The sequence below is a fragment of the Strix aluco genome, chromosome 1 (assembly GCF_031877795.1).
Source record: "Strix aluco isolate bStrAlu1 chromosome 1, bStrAlu1.hap1, whole genome shotgun sequence".
Taxonomy (NCBI): Eukaryota; Metazoa; Chordata; class Aves; order Strigiformes; family Strigidae; genus Strix; species Strix aluco.
In genome coordinates this window covers 32,135,314-32,161,524 of record NC_133931.1, presented here as the reverse complement: position 1 = coordinate 32,161,524, position 26,211 = coordinate 32,135,314, and the positions used below count along the sequence as shown (strand labels likewise).

The 26,211-nt window shown below is 45.9% G+C and overlaps 1 protein-coding gene across 1 annotated transcript in view; it reads right to left on the bottom strand.

Annotated features, from left to right (window-relative positions):
- TPD52 (tumor protein D52) overlaps window positions 1-22,809 on the bottom strand; it is a 126,620-nt gene extending 103,811 nt beyond the window's left edge. The window contains exon 1 of the mRNA XM_074816917.1: window positions 22,692-22,809. Coding sequence (XP_074673018.1) covers window positions 22,692-22,713 — 22 coding nt within the window. The 5' untranslated portion in view covers window positions 22,714-22,809. The remainder of the gene's footprint in view (window positions 1-22,691) is intronic.
- Window positions 22,810-26,211: the final 3,402 nt, after the last annotated feature.

Sequence of the window (26,211 nt, the reverse complement as noted above, 5' to 3'; positions counted from 1 at the left end):
AGCTAAGCAACAATTTCTTCCCAACCCCACACCTCCACCTAGGCTCTTCACTGCAACCTGGATGCAGAGGAGCATAATCAAATGGAAGTTAGTATTTTTCCCCACTGTAAGAGTGAGGTTTTAAGACAGAGCCAATCAGAGACATTACACCACCCTCCCTCCACTCAAAGCTGTAGAAGTGAAGGAGCCTTGCAGCATACCCAAGTCAAGCTGGACAATGTGTTGCTTGGGGATACAAGAAGAAAGTGTACCACTTCTGAGGTTTTAACTTCACATTTCCACTGAAGTCAGTGGGTGCAGGAACAGACCTTCCAGCTAATTAAAGTGCAGTTCCTTTAGGCTGCAGACCTACATTGGTTTCTGGTGCAGACTACCTGCAGGCTCATAACAATAAGAGTGCCGGAGCCTGAAACACAGGTATCTGCTATTTTCTGAATCCATTGAAAAGAAATTATAATGCCCCTCTGCATTTCTGACACGTGGCTGTGGCATCTGCCAGAAAGACTACAAAGTTCACCTGACAAAGATCAAAGCTTTGGTCACAGATTCTAAAATTCACTGTATCCAGAGGCAGCAGAGAACTGTAACGTGGCTACAGTAATAATATACTCCCTCTTAACCAAGCACGCTAATATGAATAGCTACCAGTTCTGCTTTGCAGCCTTTCCTTGTGTAACTCAGCAGGCAGGGACTGCCTTCTGTACAAAAGGCTCAGGCAGTGGTTGCACTAACTGGGTTAGGCAAAACGACGTTATCCAATGTGGCACACTGGGTGTTTTCTACCATCGCTCTCCCGACACAGAAAGAGGGTGAAGGAGAGTCTACCACCTAGGCCTTTTTCCCGACCCCAGAGAATCAGTAAAGGTAACCAATGCTAGCAAGCTACTACAACTGAAAGCAGCTGTGACAGGAAAAAGAAACCCTTGTGGAGATCTGTTCATCCCTGCTAACAATCAGCAATACCGTTTCCTGGCCAAGGGCATTTACTGGAGTCAACACATTCTTGTCATTTACAGGAAACTCCCTGCGTTCAGTTTTAACTCATACTATGCATTCAAAGAAATCTGGTTCACTTCCTGCATCTTATTTGTGCAAAAGTTGGTTTCATGTCCCTAAAGACATCTGGATCGCCAGTCTAAGACCACTGATCTGGCCTGTCACCACTACAGACAGAAGTGTGTATGGGCCAAACTCTCCAACACATCTTCAGTGCAGTCACAGAGACAAGGACAAGGCATTGCCCACCACTAGAACATAGCTTTGGCTTACAGGGAAGGTTTGCAGAGTTACAAATCTGAGCCTCCACGCGAGAGGCTGAATTCTGCTTTTGCCTTGGTTTATGCATAGTCTGAGCACAAGCCCAGAAGTCACTCAAGACAATTCCCTAGTTTTTAGAAATATTACTGTCCTAAGATCAATGCCAAGAGAGGGACCATGCAAGCACTCCTTATTTCAAACTACCCTCTTTGCTTAGATTAATCTAGTCTATGGTGGCCATAGAGCTGAGCTGCTACAGCACCTCCCAAACAAGCTCCCTAAACACATGGACCTCCTGCTCCCTTACCTGCAGGAGTCTGTGGAAGCATTGCTCCTCACTCATTCTCAGCTACTAATCCTTCCTGGGGATGAAGGAAGCTGTCCTGCTGAACAAGCTTCTTCCTCATCACCTAGGGAAGTTTGATGTTCTTCATCCTGAAGTACAAGCCAATCCAGCTGTAGGGAGAAAGGACTGCAGTTCACCCATCCAAACCTGCCGCAGGACAACTTCTAGACTACCTGTCATCCCCAACTCATCCACTTCAGGGAAGACAAGTACTCCCCTGCCAGCCATAACAGCCAGTTTATCCACTTCCTCCCCATTAGCTCCTTAGCACACCCAGGGATTCAGGGCAGAGCAGGGCAGCACTCCCCTCACACTGCCTGAAGGCAGTCTGAAGAAGTGGTGTGTTTGGAGGAGGAATCAATTTCTCTCCAAGGGACTTTCCAAATTAAAGTGATAGCCCCAAGGAAACAAAGCAGGATGTGGATGGAAGACAGAGCCACACAGAACCAAAAAGAAAATTTTTGCTTCGCAGCGTGAAGCTTAACGAGTTTAGCAGCTCTCAACAGCCTGAACATAGCTAGGCAATGGCAGGAATCAAGATTTCTCTACACTATGAAAATAGGCTTTATTATGAGGCCTTTCTAAAGGCCCCTCCCATGACCAAAATTTCCCAGCGCATGGCCCTCCTCCTTCTCACTCTTCCAGGTAATTCAGAGCACATACAGCTGGCTCAAGGTGGAACTGGAGCCGTTGAGCCATACCCTGTTAGACATACCCTGCCTTCCCAGTGCAAGGCACACATTTTGGAGCTGAAGCTTAAGTTTAGACTTCTGTTATGAGGCTTAGAGCAGTTATTGTGCGTGCTTTGTTCTTTGCCCTGCTTAGTAAATTCAACTGTTACAGTTACACCTTGGTTGTTACTGCAGGTATCAGCTGCAAGGCAGTATACCTGAAGAGAACTTGAAGCCTAAGGATGCACCTGCTCCAGAGACAAGTAGCAGTGGGGTTTTGCTCACTATGCAAGAGACTAAAACTGAAGATATTGCTGTTCCAGAACAAGTACTCATTTGCCCTTAACAACTCAGGATAACTGAGAGGTTGGTACTTAAGTCGACTACGCCATTTTAGAAGCTGGTGTTTGAGAGACTAGCATGAAGGTAGATAACTTCTGTCAAGGGTGCGTGAACCAATTACTGACAAGTTCAACTGAATGTCACAAAGTGGCTCAGGAAGGCTTGGCAACCCTGGCAAAGCGTTACCATCACAATTCCTACCATTAATCATTTTGTAATCTCCTCTGTTAAGGTTAGAGAGTGTGTGTAAAGCTTTCCCAGGTAACTATTTAGCATCAACAGCAAGATTGTGCACATCATGAATCATAAGGGAGGGAACTTCCTGCACAGCTAGAAAAGATGTTAAGTTTGAGCAAACACTGTTAACCAGATATTTGCCTGCCTAGTCACAGACATTGTTCTTTCTTCAGATACCACCTGCTACCCAGGTCTGCAGCTTCACCTTAGCCCAAGGCTCTAGCAGCAATTTAAGTAAGGCAATATAATATTAAAGCACTTCTACCTTATTGGTAGCTAAGCAGGGATAAGATGTTATGGTAGCCTTGCAGAGAAGCTGCTTTTCCCACATTTAGTTTCTAGCAGAACAACAGTTTGTTTATACGTGAAAAAGGTATATTCCTCTTTCCTTAAAGAAACCAAACCCCAGTACAACTGAATACCATCTCTGGGCTTTGAAGAAACTAAGCTATGCATTTAGTAGTGTTTCATACAAAGAGTTAAATTCAAAATGGAAAGGCTACCAATAAATGCCTTGGGACTGGAGGAAGACAGAGGCTACCCTGGGACAAGATCCAAACAATACTTTAGATAAAGCTACCTAAATAACCAACCCACAAGATCTGTGCCTAATCAGAGTTCTGCTGCTACATAGGCTTTTTCACCATCTTGGACATCCTGTGTTTGTGTCCTGTTTAAGCACAGAGAACCTAAACTTGTGTGCCACAGCCCATACTTTTGACAAGCCTATCATAACTCCAGCACTTAATTCATCAAGCAAAACAGGATGGGGGAAGACGAGGGGAAGAGTTTGCTGTCAAAGAGGAGGAAGAGGTGCTTGCTGTTTTGGGGGGCATAGCAAAAAGAGTCAATCTCTTATTTCAAGGTTGATTGTTAAGATTCAGCTGCCTGCTCAGCCTACACCTGAATTTGCATCTTCTGCAGTCTGCTAATAGGCAAGACCGACTGGAGGCCTTCCAGTAACTGCAGCTGGGGTAAAGACTTCCAGCCAGATCTTCCCACACACACACCTTTCCCAGGTAGATCCCAATCAGGCAGCAACAGTCAGGCTCCTCTCCCCACTCCAACTGAGTTTTATAGGGCATAAGCCATTTTAAGAGCTATAAAGCTACTTAAGCATATTAAGCCAATCTAGGTTCTGTAGCATCAATTTGATCTTCAGAGTCTTATCAGTTTACAGACGAGTAAAGCCTTGCAGTGCCTGATCCAAGGCCTTAAAACTCTATTAAGAGAAAGATGCCATGAAGCAACAGGACAGAAGCCCAAACACTAAGCAAGCCTTAAATCAGTACATTTGTACTCCTATTCCCACAATGTGCCCTCTCCCCTCCCTTTAACAGCAGATACCTCTTTCGGCCCCCAAAATTTGTGCATGACATGAACTGAGCTGCACAGCTACAGCAGTTGCTGAACAGTACAAGTACAGGCTTCTGCAGCCCTGTTAGTAACCGTCAGCAAGACCGGGGCTTAAAGGTTTAGGCATTTGCTGTCTTCTAGCAGAGTCCCACTCAACTCCAACATATTAATCTCATTACTTCAGCCTCCCCCCACATGGTTTCTGTGGACTAGCTCTCCTTGATGCAACAGCATTGTCCAGTATGGTTCTTTGTATAGAAATACCTTCTCTAGCATTATCTTAAGGCTAAATGCTGCCTTCACTTAAAAAAAAAAAAAAAAAACCAAAAAAACAAATCCACAAACAAACACAACCCTCTAGAATGTTCAGTATTCTCTCAAGATGTATCACCCTGCAACACAAACACTTCTGGGTGTTACAGTTAAGGATTACGGGGTTGCTAGTATTGCTCTTTTCTTAAACCGAAGTCTCAGCCCACAGCATTTCAGACAGCTGACGCATGTCTTACCAAAGGCAGCAGTTCTCTTCTCTCCTCCTCCAATCCAATTATAAACTCAGACTAATTTCCTGAGATCTTGCAAGGGAGCAGATCCACACTCCAGCATATTTTGCTGCTAGACAAGCTGATACCATGGTAAGACTCTTAACCCATTCGTATCAGACAGAAGTCTCTGTATTTGCACAGGTTCTCCACTACCTTTTGAATACATCTGCTCCAGCACGTATAAGCTTTTCCTTAGGCAGAAATCCCTGACTTATGGCAAAGTTTTGTGTCTCAAACAGAGGTCAAAGTAGTCACATTTGTCAGCTCCAACAATAAGAGGTGAAAAGTGTTTCCAACCTACAGGAAGAGTCCAGGCCAAAGGACACAATAGCCAGCACCCCAGAGCCTGTGATCAGGTGGGGCATTACATTGACTTTGTAGAAGTCAAGCCAAACTCTGCAAAAACAGAGGAACATTTCCAAGTGAGATTAACAGAGTAGAAACACTGTAAAGTAGATTTTAGAGGAATGTATTTAGTTATTTGACTTCAGCTGCTTATCCCAGTTATGCTGTCGTTCTCTGGAGACTCTGATCCCTGGTAGAGACTGAACCTGTCAAAAATGCTGAAGAAATAGTGCTGAGCTGCAGCCAGGCGACAGTTAGAAAAGATTAGGAAGAAAGGGCTGTAGTGCAGAACGGGATTGTTTTAAATGAAGTTTTAGTATGTAACCTTGCAATCTAATTAAAAGCTTTACTTGAGTGAGTTCAATTGGAGTGACTCCCAGCCTCCCTCAGAAGACAAGTCTGCTTTTTTGCACTCTTAAAGCAAACCTCCCTCTTTCAACAGTGCACCCCAGAGCTTCATTTCTGAAAAGCAGCTCCAGAAAAGCCCACCATTCCCACTCCACAATATCAGGTCCCACCATGAAAATGGTACTGAAGTTTTAAGAACAAAGCAGATTTAATTACATATTAGGCTGAATCATGTACTGTGATATCTGAAAGGATAATCACCAAAAAAAGCACCATCTGTAATCTTAGCAATACCTTAATAATACCAGCAAACACTCTTCAGTGCTTGAGGTACACACTAGCTCCCACCACATAATTACAAAGTTCATGCCTGGATTTGATGTAACACAGAATTTGCACCATTTACTATCAAGGACAGAAGTACAGAAGCACTTACACAACCAAGCAGCGCACAATTTGATGCAAGCAACGGGGCTTAGGGTAAGTACTTCACAAAATCCATCCTTGAAGATATTCAAAACCCATTTGGACAAGGGCCTGGGCAACTGGCTCTAGGTGGCCCTGCTGGAGCAGCAGGGTTAGACCAGATGACCTCCAGAGGTCCCTTCCCACCTCAACCACTGTACAAAGTCACAGGCTGCTCACCCAGATCCTCCAAGGAGTGCAACCCTGTAGAGACCGTTTGGAAACATGAGGAGTCCTGATGCCCTGCCCCAGGAAAGGCCTGTAGCCAGCCCTTCATTTTGTGAATTAGATTTGCAAATATCTACTTGCTGACAGAATAAAGTTCCATTTTCTCCCATATTTTCTAAACTGAGGTATGGACAGAGAGTTCACAGGAGACTTGGCACTTCCATACATCTCCCCAGCGTACAGCAGTATTATGACAGCTGACAAGCAAGGCAAGAGCGTGTACAGCAGTAGAGACTATTTTGATTTCAGTTAGGAGTCTGCAGAAAAAAGGTAGCTGACCAGTCCAGTTGGGCCAGATTCTGCAGAAAGAAAAAAAAAAAAAAAAAAAAGTCCTGTATTTGCATAAAAGGGACTTACATTTTGCTCACAAGAGGAATAAGCGAGCAACTTCTTGGGCCTGACACATGGTTCCAGACCTTCAACACAGAAGAAGCTCTTGGCAAATATGTTTTAGAAAGCCATCCACTTCTCCCTGACCTCCCTTTTCCCAGGAGGGAAGTGAATGTATGCCTCTGCTGCAGGAAGAGTTCACTCTTTGTATACAAAGAAAAGCTTGAAGTAGACAAGTTAGCTATCAGTGTCACTATGCTAAAGATACCTTATAGCAGGAGCCTCTCTTCCTCTTACCCTTTAATCTATCAATTAAACAGAGCCCAGAAAAACTAGGCTGAAGTGAAGTCTTTGAATTCCCTTCTCAGACTCCTCAATTTATTCTTCACCCACTCCAGCGCAGCTTGCTTTATTCCTCCAGCAACTTTCCCTAGTGTTTGCTCTTGGGTTCTCCTAGCAAAGCTCCTCAGTCCAGACAAAAACTGGCAGAAAAGTTTCCAAACACGTGTCAGTTCAGCTAGAGATGTTAGCTTGCCCTTCAAAAGCACTGGGAGAGTCACTTCTGTGCTCAGGATATAGTAATTTGTAGCATGGTAGTACAAGTCACCCAGGGATAGTCAGAACACAGTAATCTACAGGTGGGCTCCCATATAGGATACACACATAACACCAGCTGGAGTGAAATTTGTTAGAACCACTGCTAAGTTTACCATCAGAAGACACAAAGCATGGAAAGCTCCACCTTGTCAAAATAGCCTTCTCCGGCTGACACAATTCCACTCCAAACACCCCTAACACTAACAAAGGAAACAGCTAGGCTGTGCTCTCCTAAGATTCCACTCAGTTTTCTAAATGCAGGCAGTGTTCAGAGACCTTCATCCCTGGATACCTCACTGCAGATTTGATGGGACTTAACAGAAGCATCATTTTGACTTCTGTTGTTACACACACACGCACTGCTCGGTGGCAGCCTTCATATGGAAGCCTGGCAGCCAACCTTTTGACAGGTTGTTTGGATACTTGACTTTTTTTTCCTGCCTAATTTCCTCAATGGGCTACCCTGCCCTCCTCTAGGCTCTCAGCATCAGCTGGCTTAAAACAGATGCCAGCAATACAACAGAAGTCAATTGAAGGTACTTGATACCAGCCTGGAGCCATTTCAGTAAGCTACAGAAGTGAACAAGAGCCCAGGCTTCTAACTTACCCTTTTCGTCCTCAAACCCAACTTTAAGCTTACTCAACTTGGGAAAGAATTACACCTCTCCAATAAATGCATATTAAAATTGAAAACTTACACCTGAACTGAGCCCTTATTGTACACACTCTTACCAGAGGTGGCTATGTGTAAGTTCCTGGGACACCAGTTACTTTTAAGTGGTCCCTGCTGAGAAGTACAAACCTTTCTAATTTCTCAAGTCTCAAGCTCCTTGCAGTCACATCATGTTCTTGGAAGCTGCAAAGCTGTAAAACCATACGTTTTTTGCCAGAACTTCCATACACAAGTTACTGGTTGCATGGTTAAGCTGCACTTGCTGTAGTCTGGCACCTTATTCCGTTATCCATGACAAAGATTAGCTTTTTGCTTAATAATTTGACATGATGATGGCAACCACCAGGTTGATACTATCTTCCCTTCTCAGGCCTTGACTAAGCAAGTTTAAGATTTAGACTGGTGCTGTCAAACAAGTGTAATTTCGAACACTTAAAAGTATGATTTCTCCAACACAAGCCACTGCAAGTAGCAAGCTGTGTAGAAATCATATTAACATTATTGCTCTTGGCTTATCTGAGAACATGGTGTGAAATGTCCATGACACTGTAAAACCCTGCCTAGACAGCAGCAGCTGTCCACTGGTACAATAAATATGCAATCATATATGCCCCAGAAATCTCTCAGGTCATAAGAACATGCTCCTGATCACCCTTTCCCAACTGTTCAAATCACACCTTTAGACTAGTAATGCTTTTTGCCACAAACCCTTCAGAGAACCAGCCTGTCCGTGAGGTACTTAAAAGCCAACAACAGCCACTGAGCCAGTTATGTAGCTTATCCAAGGAGATGAGCCCATAACAAGGACAAGTCCATATTATTCACTTACATTTCTCACCCACTGCAGAACTTTGGTGAGCCCACCTAAACTTAAGAAAATTAGACTTAACATAGGAGTGCTAATGGCACACCAACAGATTGCTGGTGTAAAGTACTCTTGCACACTGATGCAGCAGCTCATTATTACTGGATATCCCTCATTTGAAAACACAGAGTAAGTTGTGTTGTTTTCTCTGCAGCATCAAACAAGATACATTATCTATTCCTTTATGGTCCAGCATTTTATCATTCACCCATCCAACCACGTAGTACCTGAAGTGTCCTTTTCCAGATGGAGTTTGCCTACTACTTGCCTATACTGCTACATGGCATGCTCAGCTGGGCAGCACCAATTCCTGCAGAGCTTCCAAGCAGATTGGGAGCAAAGGCTGTCACAAGCAAAGGGACCTTCAACTGCATTCTGCCAGGGCTGCAAATTGGTCAAACTCAAGACATGGGGCTTGAATATTTCTGCACTGCTCTTAATCTCATTTAAGAGGCAAGAGGGAGAATCCTGCAACTGTGCATGCAATGAACCAGAAGCAATTCACTAACAAATCAACTGCACTGACTGGCTTTTTTTTTTTTTCTAATATAATGCAGATAATGCATCTACCTTTGAAGTATTATGACCACTGAATTTCCCATTATATTAATAAGTACTCTGAAATTTCATCCGATTGATATGTCCTTGAATGACTTTTAATGCTGCTTGAGCTGAGTAAATCCTGTTAAATAGACATTTGTTCCTACTCCAAGTCAAACTAGGACAGTAAATTAAATGAAACTCTTAGCCTACAGAGATACTGCTGTCACACAAATCAACCTACAGACAGAAAAAACTAATCACTCCAAAAGCAGAGGAAGGCAAAGAAAAGGATCAAGAAAGTTTGTCCAGAGATGATTCCCCACAAAGAGATAAAGCTCTCAAAGATTTGCTGGTCCTGGAAGAACTTGAGCAACAACCATCAGATCGGACTTTGGACACGAGCCATTACTTTTCGCCTCTGCGTGACATGAGAGGCAATCTATAGTTGCTTTTTTACAACCTACACAGGTTCAGATCAGGAAAGTACTGATCTCAGATCATAAAAGTACTAATCTCTCAAGACTTCCAAGCAGTATTCATATACGTACGCATGATCTAGTTGTGTCACAGTCCATTCCACACAAAGATAAGTTTTCCTAAACATCAGCATGCTTGGATAAGCTGATCTCCAACCTCCTCACTTATATTTCACAGCAAAGTAAGTAGAGCAAGTTAAACCATTTATTTTACTCAAGTATATGAGAGTGGACAAAAGTGGAAAGACATATCTAGATAAACACAAAGTCGGGCAGATATTTTTCCTGATTCTGGTACAGCCAATGTGATGGAAACTACAGGTGGCGGGAAGAAGTGCAGTGGCTCTGAAGGACATGTCTTCAAGGAAATTGAGCTTCAGCTTTAAAAGTTGGGGCAGGGAACAAAGAAGGGAAAGGGGTTTTGCTGGGGTTTTTTGTTTGGTTTTATAGGGTTTTCTTTGTTTGTTTTTTAAAAAAAGCACATCTCCACTGCTTTTAGTGAGCAGCTGGTCCAGAAATGCACTGCACTGTTTCTACACGTTGTCTCCTCACAGTATTTAACCTGGAACTGAACATCACAGCAAACCCTAAGAATGAAGCTTTGCACTGCTAAGTGAAGTCTAAGTTTAGCATCATTCCCTACTGCACAAGTTAACCCATCACACACCCCATTCCATAACTGTAAAGTCAAACAAAATATGCATATCTTCACAGCCACTTCAAGTACTGGTCATGCTCCAATGCAAGTTTAATGGATCAGTTCCATTTAATGAATTAGCCTGGTAAACTTTTCAAACTTTATGCTGAAGGATTGGTGTAGCTGATACCCAGCAAGTTACTGTTACATCAGGTTTAGCACATCATAGCTCAGCCATCACCAAAGAAACTGCTCAGAATAATTCAGATCTTAAATAGCTATTAATAATGCAATTCACAGTTTTTCCATTCTGTCTTGCCAGATAGAAACTGGATCACAATACTGAAGAGGTGAAAGTCTAAGCACTGACTTGCATACTGCTTGTTCCCAGTTGTCAATCCCCAAACGTTTTAGCTAGGGAGCTGTGATATGACATTATTATTAAGGAGCCATCACACCTCTCAGAAACACTCCTGCCACCACCTTGCATGAAAGGGAAACAAGACCTCTTTGGGGACATTGTCTTGGAACAAGCAGACTACAGAGTTTAGTTATTTTACAGGATGCTTGCTTTCTCCTCAACTTATCAATTATCCCTTGCAAAGGGCTTAAAAAGTCTTCTCAGCTCCTCTTGACAACACACAGAGGTCTTCCTTTGACTTCTGTATCCCTTTTCCCATCCCGTATTTTCAGTCTCTCAAAAGATGCATCTTAAGTACATACATTGGGGATGGAAATACGTGTCTGCAATTCACCAAGGTGAAGCTTGCTCTTGAATTGTAAATAACAGAAACATATTAAAGACTTCACGGACCAGTGCGCTAGAATGGAATTTAAAATTACTGTAGATTTATTCCAGTAAAACTCTCCCTTTTGCCATTTACTCCAAAAACTCTACCTCACCACTGCAGGAAGCACTCAACAGGTTGCTCTGCATATTCCACTGACATTTGGGTTGCCTTCCTTCTCATACAATCTCCAAAAATCTTTCACGCCCAAAAACCTGCTCAGTGACAGGCATGCAAGCCAACTGAAACCAATCAGCTTCAGAGCATTAATTCCAACAGTTTTCACTTGCTACTGTTTAGAAATACGCAGAAACGAATTCTCCCTGCTCACCATTGCTCTTGTCAACCACAGCACCCCTGTTCATCTGCAATCCACAGAGAAAGGTACCAAAGCAGAATGCCCCAAATACTCCTTCAGGGTGCTGTAAGTTTCCCAATTAACCATTCAGACAGTGCCTGTGATTTATCACAGAACGGTTTGGGTTGGAAGGGACCTTTAGCGATCATCTAGTCCAAGCCCCCTGCAATGAGCAGGGACATTTTCAGCTAGATCAGGTTGCCCAGAGCCCCGTCCAACCTGACCTTGACTGTTTCCAGGGATGGGGCATCTACCACCTCTCCGGGCAACCTGTTCCAGTGTTTCACCACCCTCATCGTAAAAAATTTCTTCCTTGTATCTAGTGTGAATGCACCCTCCTTTAGTTTAAAACTATCACCCCTTGTCCTATCACTAGGAGCCCTACTAAAGTCTGTTCCCATCTTTCTCATAAGCCTCCTTTAAGTACTGGAAGGCTGCTATAAGGTCTCCCCAAAGCCTTCTCTTCTCCAGGCTGAACAACCCCAACTCTCTCAGCCTGTCCTCACAGGAGAAGCATAACATCCCTCTGATCTTTTTCACAGTCCTGCTCTGGACTCACTCCAACAGCTCCATGTCTCTCCTGTGCTGAGGGCCCCAGAACTAGACACAGTACTCCTGGTGGGGTCCCAACAGAGCAGAGTAGAGGGGGAGAATCACCTCCCTCGACCTGCTGGCCACACTTGTTTTGATGCAGCCAAGGATACTGTTGTCCTTCTGGGCTATGAGCACACATGGCCGGCTCATGCCCAGTTTTTCATCCACCAGTACCTCCAAGTCCTTCTCCACAGTGCTGCTGTAAATCCCTTCATGCTTCAGCCTGTACTGATACCAGGGGCTGCCTCAACCCAGAACAATTTGCAGGAACAAATTATACATTTAGTGTGAACAACTTACAGCTCACAAGCTGGCGTTTTAGAGGTGTATTAAGCAAAAGGCTCACCTACCATCCCAGCCACGCCCTCAGAGCACCAACTGCCTTTCCTGTAGGACTGCTGGACTGTTAAAACCAAGTCTTCACAACCATCATTTGTGGAGAAATATACTGCACCAGCACACCCACACACAGTCCAGAAAAGCCATGAAACTTGTGCCTTTACAGAAGCACTCTGTACCTAACCTGTGGGTAGTTTGTGTGGCACTGCACAAAGCAGCAGTGTCCTGCAATGTATGCAACATCTCTCTGGCAGTTGTAACACGCCTGGTGAGCCTCTGGTTTTTTTCCTCCCTTGGTTGGAAACACAACTAAACAAGTTTATATTGAACGGTAGCGCTGGTTGCTGGAACTGAATAATAAAGGATGCACTTGGCAGTAAATGTATTTCTCTGAACAAATTAACTGTTGGAGACAGTGCAGTCCAAAACTGAATTCTGCTTCTAACATTAAATACTCAGAGATTCCTCCAGAAAAGATAAAACATAGCTGACTATTTAAAGATTAACACGAACGGCAGGAAAGGAGGACTTGTTTGCATCTAGAAGTCAAGATCTTATTCAAAAAGAGGCATTCAGCCACATTTTACTTTTCCAAAGAAGTTTACTACTACCTGCTTAGTGCCTACACTCATTCTGCTAGACTGAGTAAAGTGCTAACGTGTTTTCTAGCAAGGCACTGAACCCAGTAAGGACCATTATCTAGATTGATCTGCAGTCCTGGCAAAGCATCAAAAGATCAGTATACAAAGGTCAAACAGCAGTTCACAAGATACAGACAGGTCTCACTGCTGTACCTCAGCATTTGCTAGAAGTGTGTTAAGAAATGCAAATGTGTTTCAGAAAAGGTTAGTATTTAAGATTGTTTCTAGGAACAGTTATTTAAATGGTAGCAGCGACTGTTTATTCCTTCCTCAGAGTCTTCAGATGAGGAGGTTTAAAGTGGGTGTCCAGAACACACCTTTTCTGCAGTTAAGGATTGATTTATTGGAGAAAACAACAGTAAAGCTTTGAAGTCTTCCCCTCCTTCCAAATTACTGCACTTGAATCATACAACAGTAGCAGCCAGCTAGTAGCTGCAGTAGAGTTGTTAGCAGTTAAGCTACATAAATTAAAGGCCAGCTTCTGTGTAGCACAGGATCCCTTACACACACATCTGTAACTTGGGGGAGGGGGGGGAGCTGAGGTCCACACACACCCTGGAGCAGGAGCTGGTGGGAAGATAGCGTGCAGGGATCCAAACATGGCCTGACACCTGGGAGTAGAGAGCTGGACCCACGCTGTGCTCGGTCTTGCTCAGTAAGATTAGGGATGAGCAACTATTTGGCAGACAGCAGCACAACCTCATCTTGCCATTTCAGACTTACCACCTGGCCTTCTTCAGATGTCCAGACAGTTATCTTTTTGGGATCCTCTGCAGTAACTTCTGCTCCCTGCTCCTTCAAGTGACTCTGGAGGTGGTGACAGACCACACAGCAACGCTATGAATACAGCAGGTGGACACATCCAGTATGCATCCCTTGCTCCAGAGACCATATGCTACATACTTAGGGCACTATAGCTGCACAGCACCTGAAGAGTCCGCCCAGGCAGCAGACACAAAGGGCTGTCACAACCCAAAGGACAAGAAGGTAAAACAAATACCTGCCAGGCAGGCATCAGAGCGGTCCTGGGCGAAGAGAATGACAAGAACTCACTGCAGATCTATCCTTTTACTCAAGATCAAATCCCCTCTAAAAAAAGTTTTGGAGCACAACGCTGCAAGTGGCATGTTGAGGAGATGAAACACACAGTGTGAATGGTGCTTTTAAGAGCTCATGGCTCCAAGCAAAGCACGTTGCAGTGAAACAGCCTGTTTTCCTTCTGCCAAGACAGTGACATCTGGCAACAGGAAAGTTAGTATTTAAAAAAAGTCTCCTTCCCCACCCTGTGCACTAGGCTGGTACTACTCCTGATGCAGCTCATCCCTGAACACACATCAGCTGCTCAGCAAGCCTCTTCAGGGACTGCCTAGCGCAGATTTGAGGGGTGCTATGGAAACAGCATGCAGCAGTGTGCGATCTGCTCTGAAGCCTGTCTATGTTCAGGCATAAAACTAAGCTTTGCAAACAGTAATCAAAGTGCACAGAAGAGTCAGCAGGTTAGCTAAAACCAGCAATTAATTTGGGGGCTTCTGCTCTGCTTTCAGCCTGCTTCTCAAGGCTCCTCAGATGTAGGCAAAACGCTTTGGATCTGTGAAGGGATTTGTCTTCTATAGAGCAATACAGCGACTAGAGAGCAAGATGCACTTCAGCCAGTGTGAGCTGTGCCCATTTCATATGCCCGACCCTTCTTTTGGGTTGGAAGTACTGGAAGAACTATTTACAGGACAGCTTCTTTAAAGATGCTTATAAGACAAGTCCTTGTACAGCTCCTGGAAGGCTGTGTGAGGAAAAGCAGGGCACTCATCAGGACTCTAGACCACTCTGGAAAGACTACAGGGGGCCAGAAGGTGCAAGTTTAGAGAAAGGGCCTTCTTCAAAGGCAGCCATTCCTGCCACCAGCTGCAGATGTCCACTTTTATATGAGTATCCCCAAGGGCTGGACTGCTGTAGAGCACTGGAATAAACATCAGACAGCAAGGACTCAAGTGGAAGCATCAGGGGTGGTTCTTTTAAATTCTGCTATCCTGATCAAGTTAATCAAGACTTTCTAATGTCGTGATGTGAAACATGTTTAGGCAGAGAACAGCCAAAGAGAGGAATGAGTAGGATTGCTTTTTGCTCATCTTAGGACTCCTGCTAGTAGTTTAATTAAAGTACTTCAGAAAAAAAGTAAACAAAGCAAAACAGACATGAGCAACATCCCCAATGTTCACAGCTGAAACATACAGTTTTGCCATGCTAAAGAGCTTTTTCAAAGTTTTTGAGGTTTTTCTCATGAACCAAGATCACTGACAGGAGTGGGGTCTGATCCCAGCAAAGCACAGGGGAAGCACCTGACTGAAAACAACAACTCCAGCCCAGGTGACATCCCTTGGCACACCTTTCCATCTATATCCCGGGCTTAGGGGGCTCTGATGAAACTCCACTCCCCTCTAGCTGCTACAGAAGGGAAAGCAAAACAGGAAAAAACCTGCTGTTCTGCCTCTGCTAGCCTCTCCCACCTCTCCCAAGCTGCAGCTGCTCACCAGGCTGTTTGTTACCCCATGATACCATATTGCCATCGCTAGTAACAGGCCATAAGCTTTGAACTAAGTCTGCAATGCCTCAGGACTAGAGGCCTGTCAGGCTTGCTCTGTCTGAACTCTTCTTGATTTGCCTGCAGCTTTGTTTTACTCAGAAAGTAGAGACATGGGATGTGATAGTACAGGCATGGTATGATAAGTAATAAAATAAGGCACAGGGTTGACACTGGAGGCCCCACAGCTGTAAGTCAGTCATCAATTGCCAGTGGAGATCTGCAGTTGAATAAAATTATTTTAGAGGTAATAAAGAGAGCAAAGAAATAATATCTAACATATGTGTAAGAGACTTTGTGTAATAGATTTGGATGTAACATGGAGCTTGTAGAGCAATCAAAGAAAGCACGAAATGTGTAAAAAGCAAACAGAAGGACCCCAGTGGAATCTACAGTGAAGAAGCTGCCACCATCAACATCCTATTCCTCCCAGCAAAGGAGTCACAATCAAACAACTTGCTGTAATACCCCTGCCACCACCAAAATGACACTACCAGCCTCAGAAGCCAGGGGAAGGATGAGAATAACATCAGTAAAAGGTGTAGAAACTAAGCGCACACAACATTATTATTACTAAGACTTCACCTACCTAAATCATCTTTTTCTGTAATAACATCCAAACTAATAATCATTCTTGAATTAGATTGTTAAAATTTCAATTCCTCTAACAATAAATGATTGGCTTTCTTTTATATATATATACACACACACACACAGAGCATGCTTCCTCTTTGTCTATGAAGTTTTTAAGCATAACACACATTTGTTGTGCTGCTGGTAGGCTACAAGCAGGAGGGGGGTAGTTCAGAAGCCTGTCACTCCAAACCGTGTGTGGCACGGCATGCTCCTACAGACCTCAGTTCCGCAGAAATTAATGGAGCATCCCAGGCTCAGCCGAGGCACTGTATACATTTGCCAGAGACTCTGCTCTCTGTGAGCACCCAAGGACACTTACTGCTCTGCTTTCACACTCTGCAATAGAGAAGCCAGCTTGTGAAACAGGAAAGCTGCCTCTTTCAGTGACAGCATTCACACCACAGTAGTAGCGCTGGTTTCTGGCGAGATAGCATCAATCCACCCCTTTCTGTTCGGGAGCAAGTAATAGCACAATGAGCGTTTTTCTGCACACCAGCATTTGCTGGCAGCCAGTGTACTCTCTGCTGCACTGCCCCCGCCCAGGGGCAACTGGCTGCAGACTCATACAGATGATTGCCACCACTTGGAGCTGCAATAGCAGAAAAATCCATACAGCTGTCTACACCTCTGCCAGAGGTGAGTGTTTTCATAGCAGGGCAACCATATTCAACACTAGTTACCCTAGCTTACAGTATCACTCTGCCAAACTGCCAAAGCCAACACACAGCTGCATGTTCTTTCAGCTCCCTTAACAAGGGGCAGAGGAAAAGGATGAGGAGCAAGAGGAAATAGCAGGAGTGACATCAAACCTTCAGGAGAGATCCAGATTAGAAAAAGTTATGGGTAGCTGCTCTGTTACTGCAGCCCTTTTCAAAAGACAAGGCTTGCGGTTTAAAGCCTACTCTCCGATAAAAGGTTTTTGAGTGAAGGCTCCCAATCTTTCTGGCTAATACACACCTAAATATGAGGGACTTTGAAGATGCTCACTACCTTTAACAAGAGAGAAAGCTGTTCCTCTGGAGTCTTAAATTGAAGCTGACACAGAGTGACAGTTTTGGCTGAACAAGAGCATTTCAATTTAGCGCTTAATCTCGCTTAATGCTTGTGTTCCCTTTCAGTCACCCTTTGTTTGACATTTTTCTGCTTACTCACTGCAGGATATTAAAAGGACAAGGGTAAACACCGCCTTTCCTCCATATAGCAAATCTCAAATCAGAAGTGCCCATATCAATACTCTAGTGGAGGCAACAGTGGGGTCATCATCATCCTACCTGGAGGTGAGCTTCTCTTAAAACATGAAAAACCCCACACCCATCAGATGTCTGCTGCACAGGGTTCAGCAACTGACACTGTTGTTCTTTTCTATTAAACTAAGAATGAAGTTGCCTGGGTTTTTTTCTTTTGAAAGCTGGTCAAGAAAATATTGGCTTTCAAGAAGACTCCCTGCACTGTATCTGCTGCCATGGAAACATCACTTTTTGAAGAGATACAGCTGATATCCTCCCTTACCTGCAGTAATGTCCAGCACCCTCAGGAATCAGCAATCCACAAACAACTCGCTGATTTTAGGTAGCAAATCTAGTCTCTTGACTTCACACAAAATTTCTCCGTACTGGCTGAGAGGCTCCCTCCCCACAAAAACTGTCTGGCCCCCTGCCTGTTAAAGGAGCAAACGGTTGTGAAGAAAGAGGACAAAGGCTACCCAGCACCCCAGCCTTCACAACACTCAGGGCAGCCAGAGCAGCTTTTGGGGTGCCCTCACCCAGCAGGGTCAGAACATGGCAGAAAGCATGAGAAGCCCCAACATCGGTTTCCCTCACCACCCAGCTCCTCCTAGGACTACACTGAGATCTGGCTCACGAAGTAGAGGCTGTTAGTCAAGGGCTACTGTATTTAGCAGCTGTAGAAGACAAGGAAAAAAATGCACGTACAAGACAGACACAAGCTAGAAAATGAATACAAATAAAATTCCCAAGGCATACTAGCACAGCACATGGTTATTGCCAGCCCCTGCAGATGGAAGGGGCCGTGCTCAGAAGGCTCCAGGCACAGCTGAAAGCAGCTCAATAGCACTCGTGCCCAGGCCAGCTTTGGGAGAGGTGTTAACATATGGCAGCCAACTTCAGCCATAAAAATCAGCTGTTCCCACTTTACCCACAAAGCACCCAGATCAAGCTGAGCAAAGCACTTGCCCAGCCTGCACCAGCGCAGTTCTCAAACCAGAGCCAAGGCGCAGTGCTTTTTTTTTGGAGCCAGCAAGGTCAGACTGAGCCTCCAAGGGCTCTCATTGCTTAGATAGGCGTTTGCAGTGGGAGAAAGGGGAATCCATGGGCTGTTCCACAGGGCTTCAAAGTGTGGGAAACTGGAACAAACAGGACTTGCATCAATTTCATGTCACTGGGATTTTAAAAGCCCCAAGCATTTTGTATCTTGGCCTCATTGGAGGATCAAAGGAAGCAGATCCTTAGCTAAGCTTTCCCTACCCCAAGATGTCTAAGAGCAGGCTTTACTCTGGCCGGGTGAAGGACTGCCTTGACTGTGTGTGACAGCACTGGTTACAGGGAACAGGGACAGAAGACCCATGCATATCACAAGCTACAGACTCTTTCCACTGTTGGAGAGCCGGGCAGGCTCCCTCCTCCACATCCTCCTGAAGAGGGTATGAGCATGAATGAAGAATTCAAGTTACCCTTCAGCACCCAAGTGTTGGAGTGGGCAGAAACAGCTGACACGGCTCCAGTCTCTGGCTGCCCAGCCCAGTCCGATGCACGGGGAGCTGCTTGTGCATCAGCTGCTCCAGCATCCCTCCAACACAGTGCACCGATCCCCTGCATTTCAGTACCTCTTTCACGCACCGGCTGAGCTGGGAGTATAGCGATGCCATTAAATAACTCACATAACGCCACCCTGTCAAGCTGGGACCCTCAGTCTAAGTCAGAAAAATGAGATTTCTCCCCCTGCCCCCAAAAGACTTGCTGCTGTTCAAGGGACCTACTCACGTAACTGTTCTTCTATTTTTTTCCTCTTTCATCTTTGAGTCACTGCTACACTCAGTTCAGTGAAATCATTCTTCCTTTGCAGTTCTGACAACAGCTGTCCACTCTTATTTACTTACAAGTGTTTGATTTCACAATTGCAAGTTAAGGAAAAAAAGTACTGCAAGTACCTATTGATAAAGAAAACAAATAAAGCAGCAGAAAAAGGTGCAGCTTCGTCCATTAGGGCAACGGGGGAAATCTCGTCCTACTGCCAGCAACAAGTTCTTTCTGCACAGAAGGAACATTAAAGTCCATTTTGTCAGTCCCAGAAATGCAAGTCAAGGCTCTAGGAAAAGAAAGGCTTACATACTCTCAAGAAATCCTGTGTAGTGTTTTGGGACTCCTGAGTCTCACAAAGCCAGAAAATTTTGAAATACACAGGTTACGCAAGTGAAGAGCTGCTGAAGCATAAGAGGAACCCCCTTAACGCTACATCAGAGATGCAGTATTACTAGATAACTGCTTCACGAGACAGCTCAGTGGCACGGTCTCCTCATTCAGAGCACATCAGCACATTGCTTCTGCTGTTGGGGCAGCTTCATCCTTATTTCTCCAGCAATGAACCATACCAGGACTGACAATAACAGTGGCAAGCCATAGAGACACTTTTTTTGCAAGCAAAACCAAGTACGAATTTTTTATGGGGAAAAAAAAAGAGCCAGAATCTTGATGAAAACACAACTGCAGTTATTAGTCCATTCACCAAGTCCACACAGTGAAAGACCAGATGTTTCTTCACAGCAACCTAACGCAAAGCAATAGAACATGGGACCCCTCATCTCAGGAGAATATTGTATCCATTCGGCTTGAGCCAACACTACTGCTTTGGTGCTTGTAATCACAGAGCAAGAAACCCCGAGCAGTTGCAGCCCAAGACTTCCAGAGCAGTCGGAGTGCACCCAGCACCATGTAGAGGCATACAGTCAGGCCAAACATCCCATCGCTGAAAACAAAGACACTTCAAGTGAAAAATTGCTCAGTGGTTCTGATGCTGCTTGATGGTAGGCTAGTAACAACTGTTGAAGGACTGCTGCCATGCCTGACTGTTCAAGAGAGAGAGAAGACTTAAACACGTTTATACACCTGGAGTATTAGCCCTGCCTAGTTTGGCTGCAGTCTTAACTATCATCTAGATTTTCTTCCCACCTCTTAACTTTTGCTAGCTGAGAAAGCTGTCATCGTAACAACGAAAAGTGCAACCTCTGACTCACACTTTTAAACAAATTAATTTCTAGTTAGAGGAGGCAATGCAGGATGTTTAAGCCAGCCCCAGAGACAGGCCCTGGCAGCCTGGATTTTAGCCAAGTACATGGCTTGGGTGAGTAATACCATATCATCAAGCACAATTTCCAACGCAAGCACTCCGGTTTGCCAGGAAAATGGGTGTTTGAAGGCTAACTAGCAGGGTATTAGAAGCCATTAATTGAACAGGCACAAGTGTGTTTGTTGGCTATTCTCAATTTTCCCGCTGTACCTGAAGGTCCTCACCTCAGCCAAATGAGAAAACAGCATCATCACCTCCAAAAAGAAGGCAAAGAAGGTGTTGTACCATGTTTGCTCCATAACAGTCACTTACATCACACTAAATACACTATTTTGATATACAACTTGCAGTGCAGTACCCTCTTCATATAAAGCAGTACTTATACAAAAATGATAGCAAAACAAGCCTCTAGACAGTGTCAGCACTGTCACTAAAGCTTTTCAAAAGATGAGTGTTTTACTCCCCTTTTCCATTAGAAGTTGAGACGCTGCAGTTGCAATAGAGGTGTTTGCCTTTTAACAGGCTCAAACACAAAAACAGAAGTTCAGGACAACTACTGAAATCTGTGTTAACGCTCCTGCAGTTGGAATTAAAATCCTGATCAAACTGACAGTTGTGCTGTTTTCTGGCTGAACAATTCTGTTTGTCAATCCCCAAGAACAGAGTTTGTTTACTTTTTTTAAATTTATATATATTGATAGAGACAGGACTTCAGAATGGTTGAAGGAACCTCCCTGAGGAGCTTCAGCCCCTCACCAGATTATCTTCTGCTCTGTCAAAGATAACTTGTTCTTTTTTCCATATACAGAGAAACACAGAAGTCATTGCTAATTGTGCAAGTGAACTACAGCAGCCTCAAAACACTTAAAACAAGAGCATGGACAGATCAAGGTTGGTGCCTGAACCAGCTCACCTGGCAGAGCAGCGAGCTTGACCACGCAGAGGCAAGGACTACGCTCCCAGCACCTCACGTGTCCACAGGTGGACACATCCTACCATCCTGAGCACGCTCAGCAAGAAAACACTGAACGAAATCAGTTCAAGGGTGCAGATGTCGAGCTAGGCCGAGCAGCCCTACCAGCTTACTCAAAGGAGCTTATTGACCCCAGCCTGCCTTACTCTGTCCGGTGCAAAGCAGCCGGTATATCATTCAGTACTACACCATAAAAAAGACTCCAACTGATACATGGATCAGCAGGATATATGTAACACACCTTTGCGGGAGAAGCTTTTACAGCAAGAGATCCTGCTTTGCCCACATTCGGGTCAGCCCTCATCGAGGTACCAACCACCCTCTTGGGCAGCAGTCCCAAGGTTTTTTTGTTTTAAATAAATCACGAAGTTTTAGGGAGAGCGTTGCAAGCGCAGTAGCTGGGACAAGAGTCTTCCCCGGACAAAACGCACACCGGTGAAGCACCACCGCCTTCCGCAGCCCCCGAGCCACGGCGGCGACCGCCCGGGGGTGCCGGCCCTGCTCCCGCGCCGAGGAGCGGCTGCCGAAGTGGAGCTGCCAGTTGCTGGGCAGCCCCGGGAGGGAGAGAATTAAGAAGGCACAAACCGTACAAACGGTGATGGCTAATCAAAAGTTACACACTCGTAAAATGGAAGCGCTCTACTTTTACTCCTGGGTGAAACAAGAAAGTTTATTCTCCCCCCTCACCCCGGCGGGAGGGTCGGGATTTACCGCCGGCGCCCACCGCCCAGGCAGTGGCGGCACTCACTGGGGGGGGGGCGGCGGGCGGGGGGGGCCGCCCCGGGCTCTGCCGCCCGCCCCGCCGCCAAGCCAGCACCCGCCCCCCGGTTCCGCATTTTCCGAGCTGGCGGCGCGACGGGAGGCGCAGCCTTGCGACAGGCCGGGGGGACCCGGCCCCGCACCGGCCCCGGGCTCCAGCGGGGCCACCTCAGCCGGGCGCGCTGTGGAGCCCCTCACGCCCGCCACGGGAGTTACCTCATGAGGGGATTGACCCCCACTGCCCCGCCGCCCAGCGCGGAGAGGGGCACAGAGTGCGCCGAGCCGGGCCCGCCGCGGGCGGGCAGGGCAGGGCAGGGCAGGGCCGGGCCGAGCGTGCCGGCGCGGAACGGCTGCGAGAGGAACCGCCGTCCCTCGCCGCACAGCCGCGACAGGCACCGCCACCCGCCGCGCGGGGCCGCCCGAGGCGCGGCGACGGCAGCCCCTGCCACCCCTCCCCCGCTCTACCTTGGTCCCTGGGGGGCTCCATGGCGACCCCGACGCCGGTCGCGGCTCGGTTCAGGTCTGCTCTCCTCGGCTCGGCCCGGCCGCCGCCGCCTGCCCCCGCCGGCTGCTGGTTGGCAGCGGAGGCGCCGCCCGCGCTCTCGGAGGCGGGGCCGCCTCACGTCAGTCATCGGCCCGCCCCGCCCCGCCCAGGTGAGGGCGGCGGGAGAGCGCGGCCCGGCCTGGCAGCCGGGGGGCGGCAGCCGGGGTTCTCCCACCCGGCCCCGGCCCCACGCCACTGCGAGCCGGGACGGTTTGCGTGCTGGAACTGTGAAGAGATGAGAGCCGGCCGAACAAACCCGCAGCGGATCGGGTCTTCGCGTTACGGGACCGCAGCGCTTTTAATCCGCTACTAGAAGTCCTGAAGCTAGACCTAAGGTCTTTTCCCACCACAGCCCCGTCCGTGCAGCCGCAGCGCCTTCCCCTCGGCCAAGCCCTGACCTGTAGTAGTTTCCACTCTCCAGGGCAGCCCCCGGGTCCCCGTGCAGCGCCTCTGCACCTCGGGCGCTGCGCAACTGGTGCCCTCCTGCCATTTGCGTGTCTTCCCCCACCTCTGCACGGGCTGGATGAGGGCAGACAAGAACAACCTGCGGTCTGGAATTAATCCGAGGAGCAGGAGGAGGCTGCGTACGCACAGCAGCTGAAGAGATGCAGTTGTGCTGCTGTGGAAGCCGCCGCTGCCGGTGGTTCTCCCTTTTATTTGTTATGCATTCCCTAGCAAAGCATACGCACCCTCACAAACTGCACCGCGTTAAGGAAGTTAAACTGTGATTTTATTTTCGTTTTGGAGATGCCCCTGCGACGCTCACGGGCACTTAGAGCAGACAAGCTGATGCATTGTGGCTGCATTAAAGAGACTTCAGCAGTTGAAAAGAAAACCAGCAACAACTGTCCTAGCTGCTATCTGAGCTCTTTCTATTAAAATGACATTAAGTGCACATAAGTTTTCATTACGTGGTTTGCCCAGCAAGCTGCTTTACAAGACCACCAAGAATTAAGCTACCAAACAGATCTTTTACTCCACCCTTTTCAAATCCCTGGCCTTGACATCTATGGATTTGTTTGTTCGAAAAGATCAATGCAGAACGAGCAGCAAGGCCTCCACGGCGTGGGGCTGTGTGAATAGCCAAATTGTCACCAGCGTTCAGCATGCACGGTCACATGCTAAAGCCGAGCACAATAGAGAGTCAGGAGGTGCCAACTCAGGATGTCCTTGCTGTGGATAACAAACAGCAGCAGCAAATCCAGGTATTTTTCAATCTATGAGGCAGCTGAGGAACGTGAGTTTTTCTAGGGTAAAGGAGCGCTTGCTTCTGTTCTAGGATCTGCACAGCTACAGCAGGAGGTTGTTAGAATGGCGCCATAAAAATAGCAAGTAGATCAGAATATATCCCTGCATGTTTATACCTTGTTTTGTCTCATAGCACAGAAATTAATTTGTTCAAATACATGATTCTCATTACAAGTTCATCCCACGTATCTCAGTTATGTTTTATGACTGTTTCAAAAACTAAACTCAAATAGATATTTAAGGTACATCTGCCTTTTTTTTTTTAAGAAAGAATAGATTTTTTCCCACAGTACTCCCCTTGAAGTCCCAAGCTTTCCCACTGAGCAGCTGATACGTGATACATGATCTGTAATCACAATGGAAGAATATCAACAACATTAAAATTTGCCCCCCTTTGCAGCTACTTTACACTAGCAGCAGCCCTGGCAGCGCTGAAACACGTGTCAGGAAACAACCCACAGAGCAGTGAAGCTGTCAGCGTCTCGCTGCTTCTTTTAGGGGCAGGGATATTTCACCAGCACATCCCAAAAAGCAAGAGCTGGCGATCAGGAAGGGAGTGTTACCTGGAGAGCTGATTCAGTACCCTCTGCCAGTGACACTCCTACCAGTCCACCTGAGCCAGAGTAGAGTGGACCACTGCTGACTTGCTCACCAACTGCCCAGCTGAGGAATGCCCTGTTCAATGCAGGTGTAGCCTTAATGTACACGGCCTTGCACCAGTTCTGCTGAACTCGGTGTCTAAGTTTAGAAATCCCGCTTCCCAGTTTCCTTAGGCACTCTGCAGTTCGGTTTCCCTAGCAGCCACTCAAAGTGGTGATGGGGCTACATGTGGGATCAGAGCTCAACCAGGTCCCCAGCTGTCTTGTCCAAAAAGATTTTACATGGGAAGACATTCAAAATCCATCATCTCCAAATACAATGATGTATTCCCTTTTTACACATAGCCCTGACTAGCAAAGAGACGGAATCGTTGTAATGAGCATCTGTTACTCAAACCAATGCCTATTAAAAGTAATAGGAATATTGCCTACGTACTCCAATTATGATCGTAGAATATAAACACATGAACTGAGAAGAAAAGACTGAATCTGTCCTGAAGGTCTTGTTGTCTTCATGAAAAAGAACAATAGTAAAGGACAATGGGACTAGGGGTGTACTGAGCTACTGAGCTTTGTGCCTGGGACTTCTTGTTTCCATCAGTCAGTTATAAAAATAAAAACAAACACATACATGTATAGAAGGCAAGCGTATTTGAACTTGGGACTATGCACCTAAATACAGGACTTCAAAATACTTTGTCCTGGGCGGGACCAGGCCTCTCATGTTTACAGGACATTTATTGTATGGGAATATGAGTAGAGCAGCAAATGCAGAAGCAGCTCACATTACAGCTGTATGTCACGTTTCATTTCACTCACAACACTTGAGCCTTCCCAGTGCTCTGCTGTACAGATAGGCTAGGTCTCCCACTGTGGATTCAGAGCCCATTTTTAAAATACATTCCCCCTAGATCAGCTGTTTATTGAAAATAACAGGCAAGACAGTCAGAAGTGAATAAAGGCCAAGGTTTCAAATAATTAATACTGCCAAGATCAGTGAAGAATCCAGATTTAAGAGAACTAATTATTTTTCAAAAAACTTCCTGCCCTTTATCTTTCCTGCCGTACTTGCAAATGCAATTACCTCCAAACAGATACCTTCCTATGTGCACAGAGCTGACTCAGATGATGATAGGTTATACTAGTTCAGGGTAGCAGTTATGCTGATCTAATGGCATACACAAACAAGACTGTACAACTCTAAGTGTGTCTATAACTATGTCTACTGAGAGGGCGAAGTCCCAAAGCATTTTAGACCTGAATCACATCAGTCATAGAACTTAAGCACTAGAAAGTGCTAAAGAAATCTGTCCCCAGTCATTTGCCTTGCCAGGGTTGTAGTACTTTACTTGGCACAAAATGTCCTCCATTCATTCACAGCCTTGAGTCATCTTCTGGGAGAAATCCTTCCAAAGGAACATGTCCAACACTTTATTTCAAAATGCAGCAAAAGAGCACCGTCAGCTTTGCTCCTTTGTAAGTTAGTGCTTAGAAGGATTTTGTTAACCTAAACCTGAATTCAACAACCTTTTCTAGAAAGGGAATTAAGTTCTTCTCTCCCATAAAACTGTCCCAAGATCAGGGGGAAGCACCC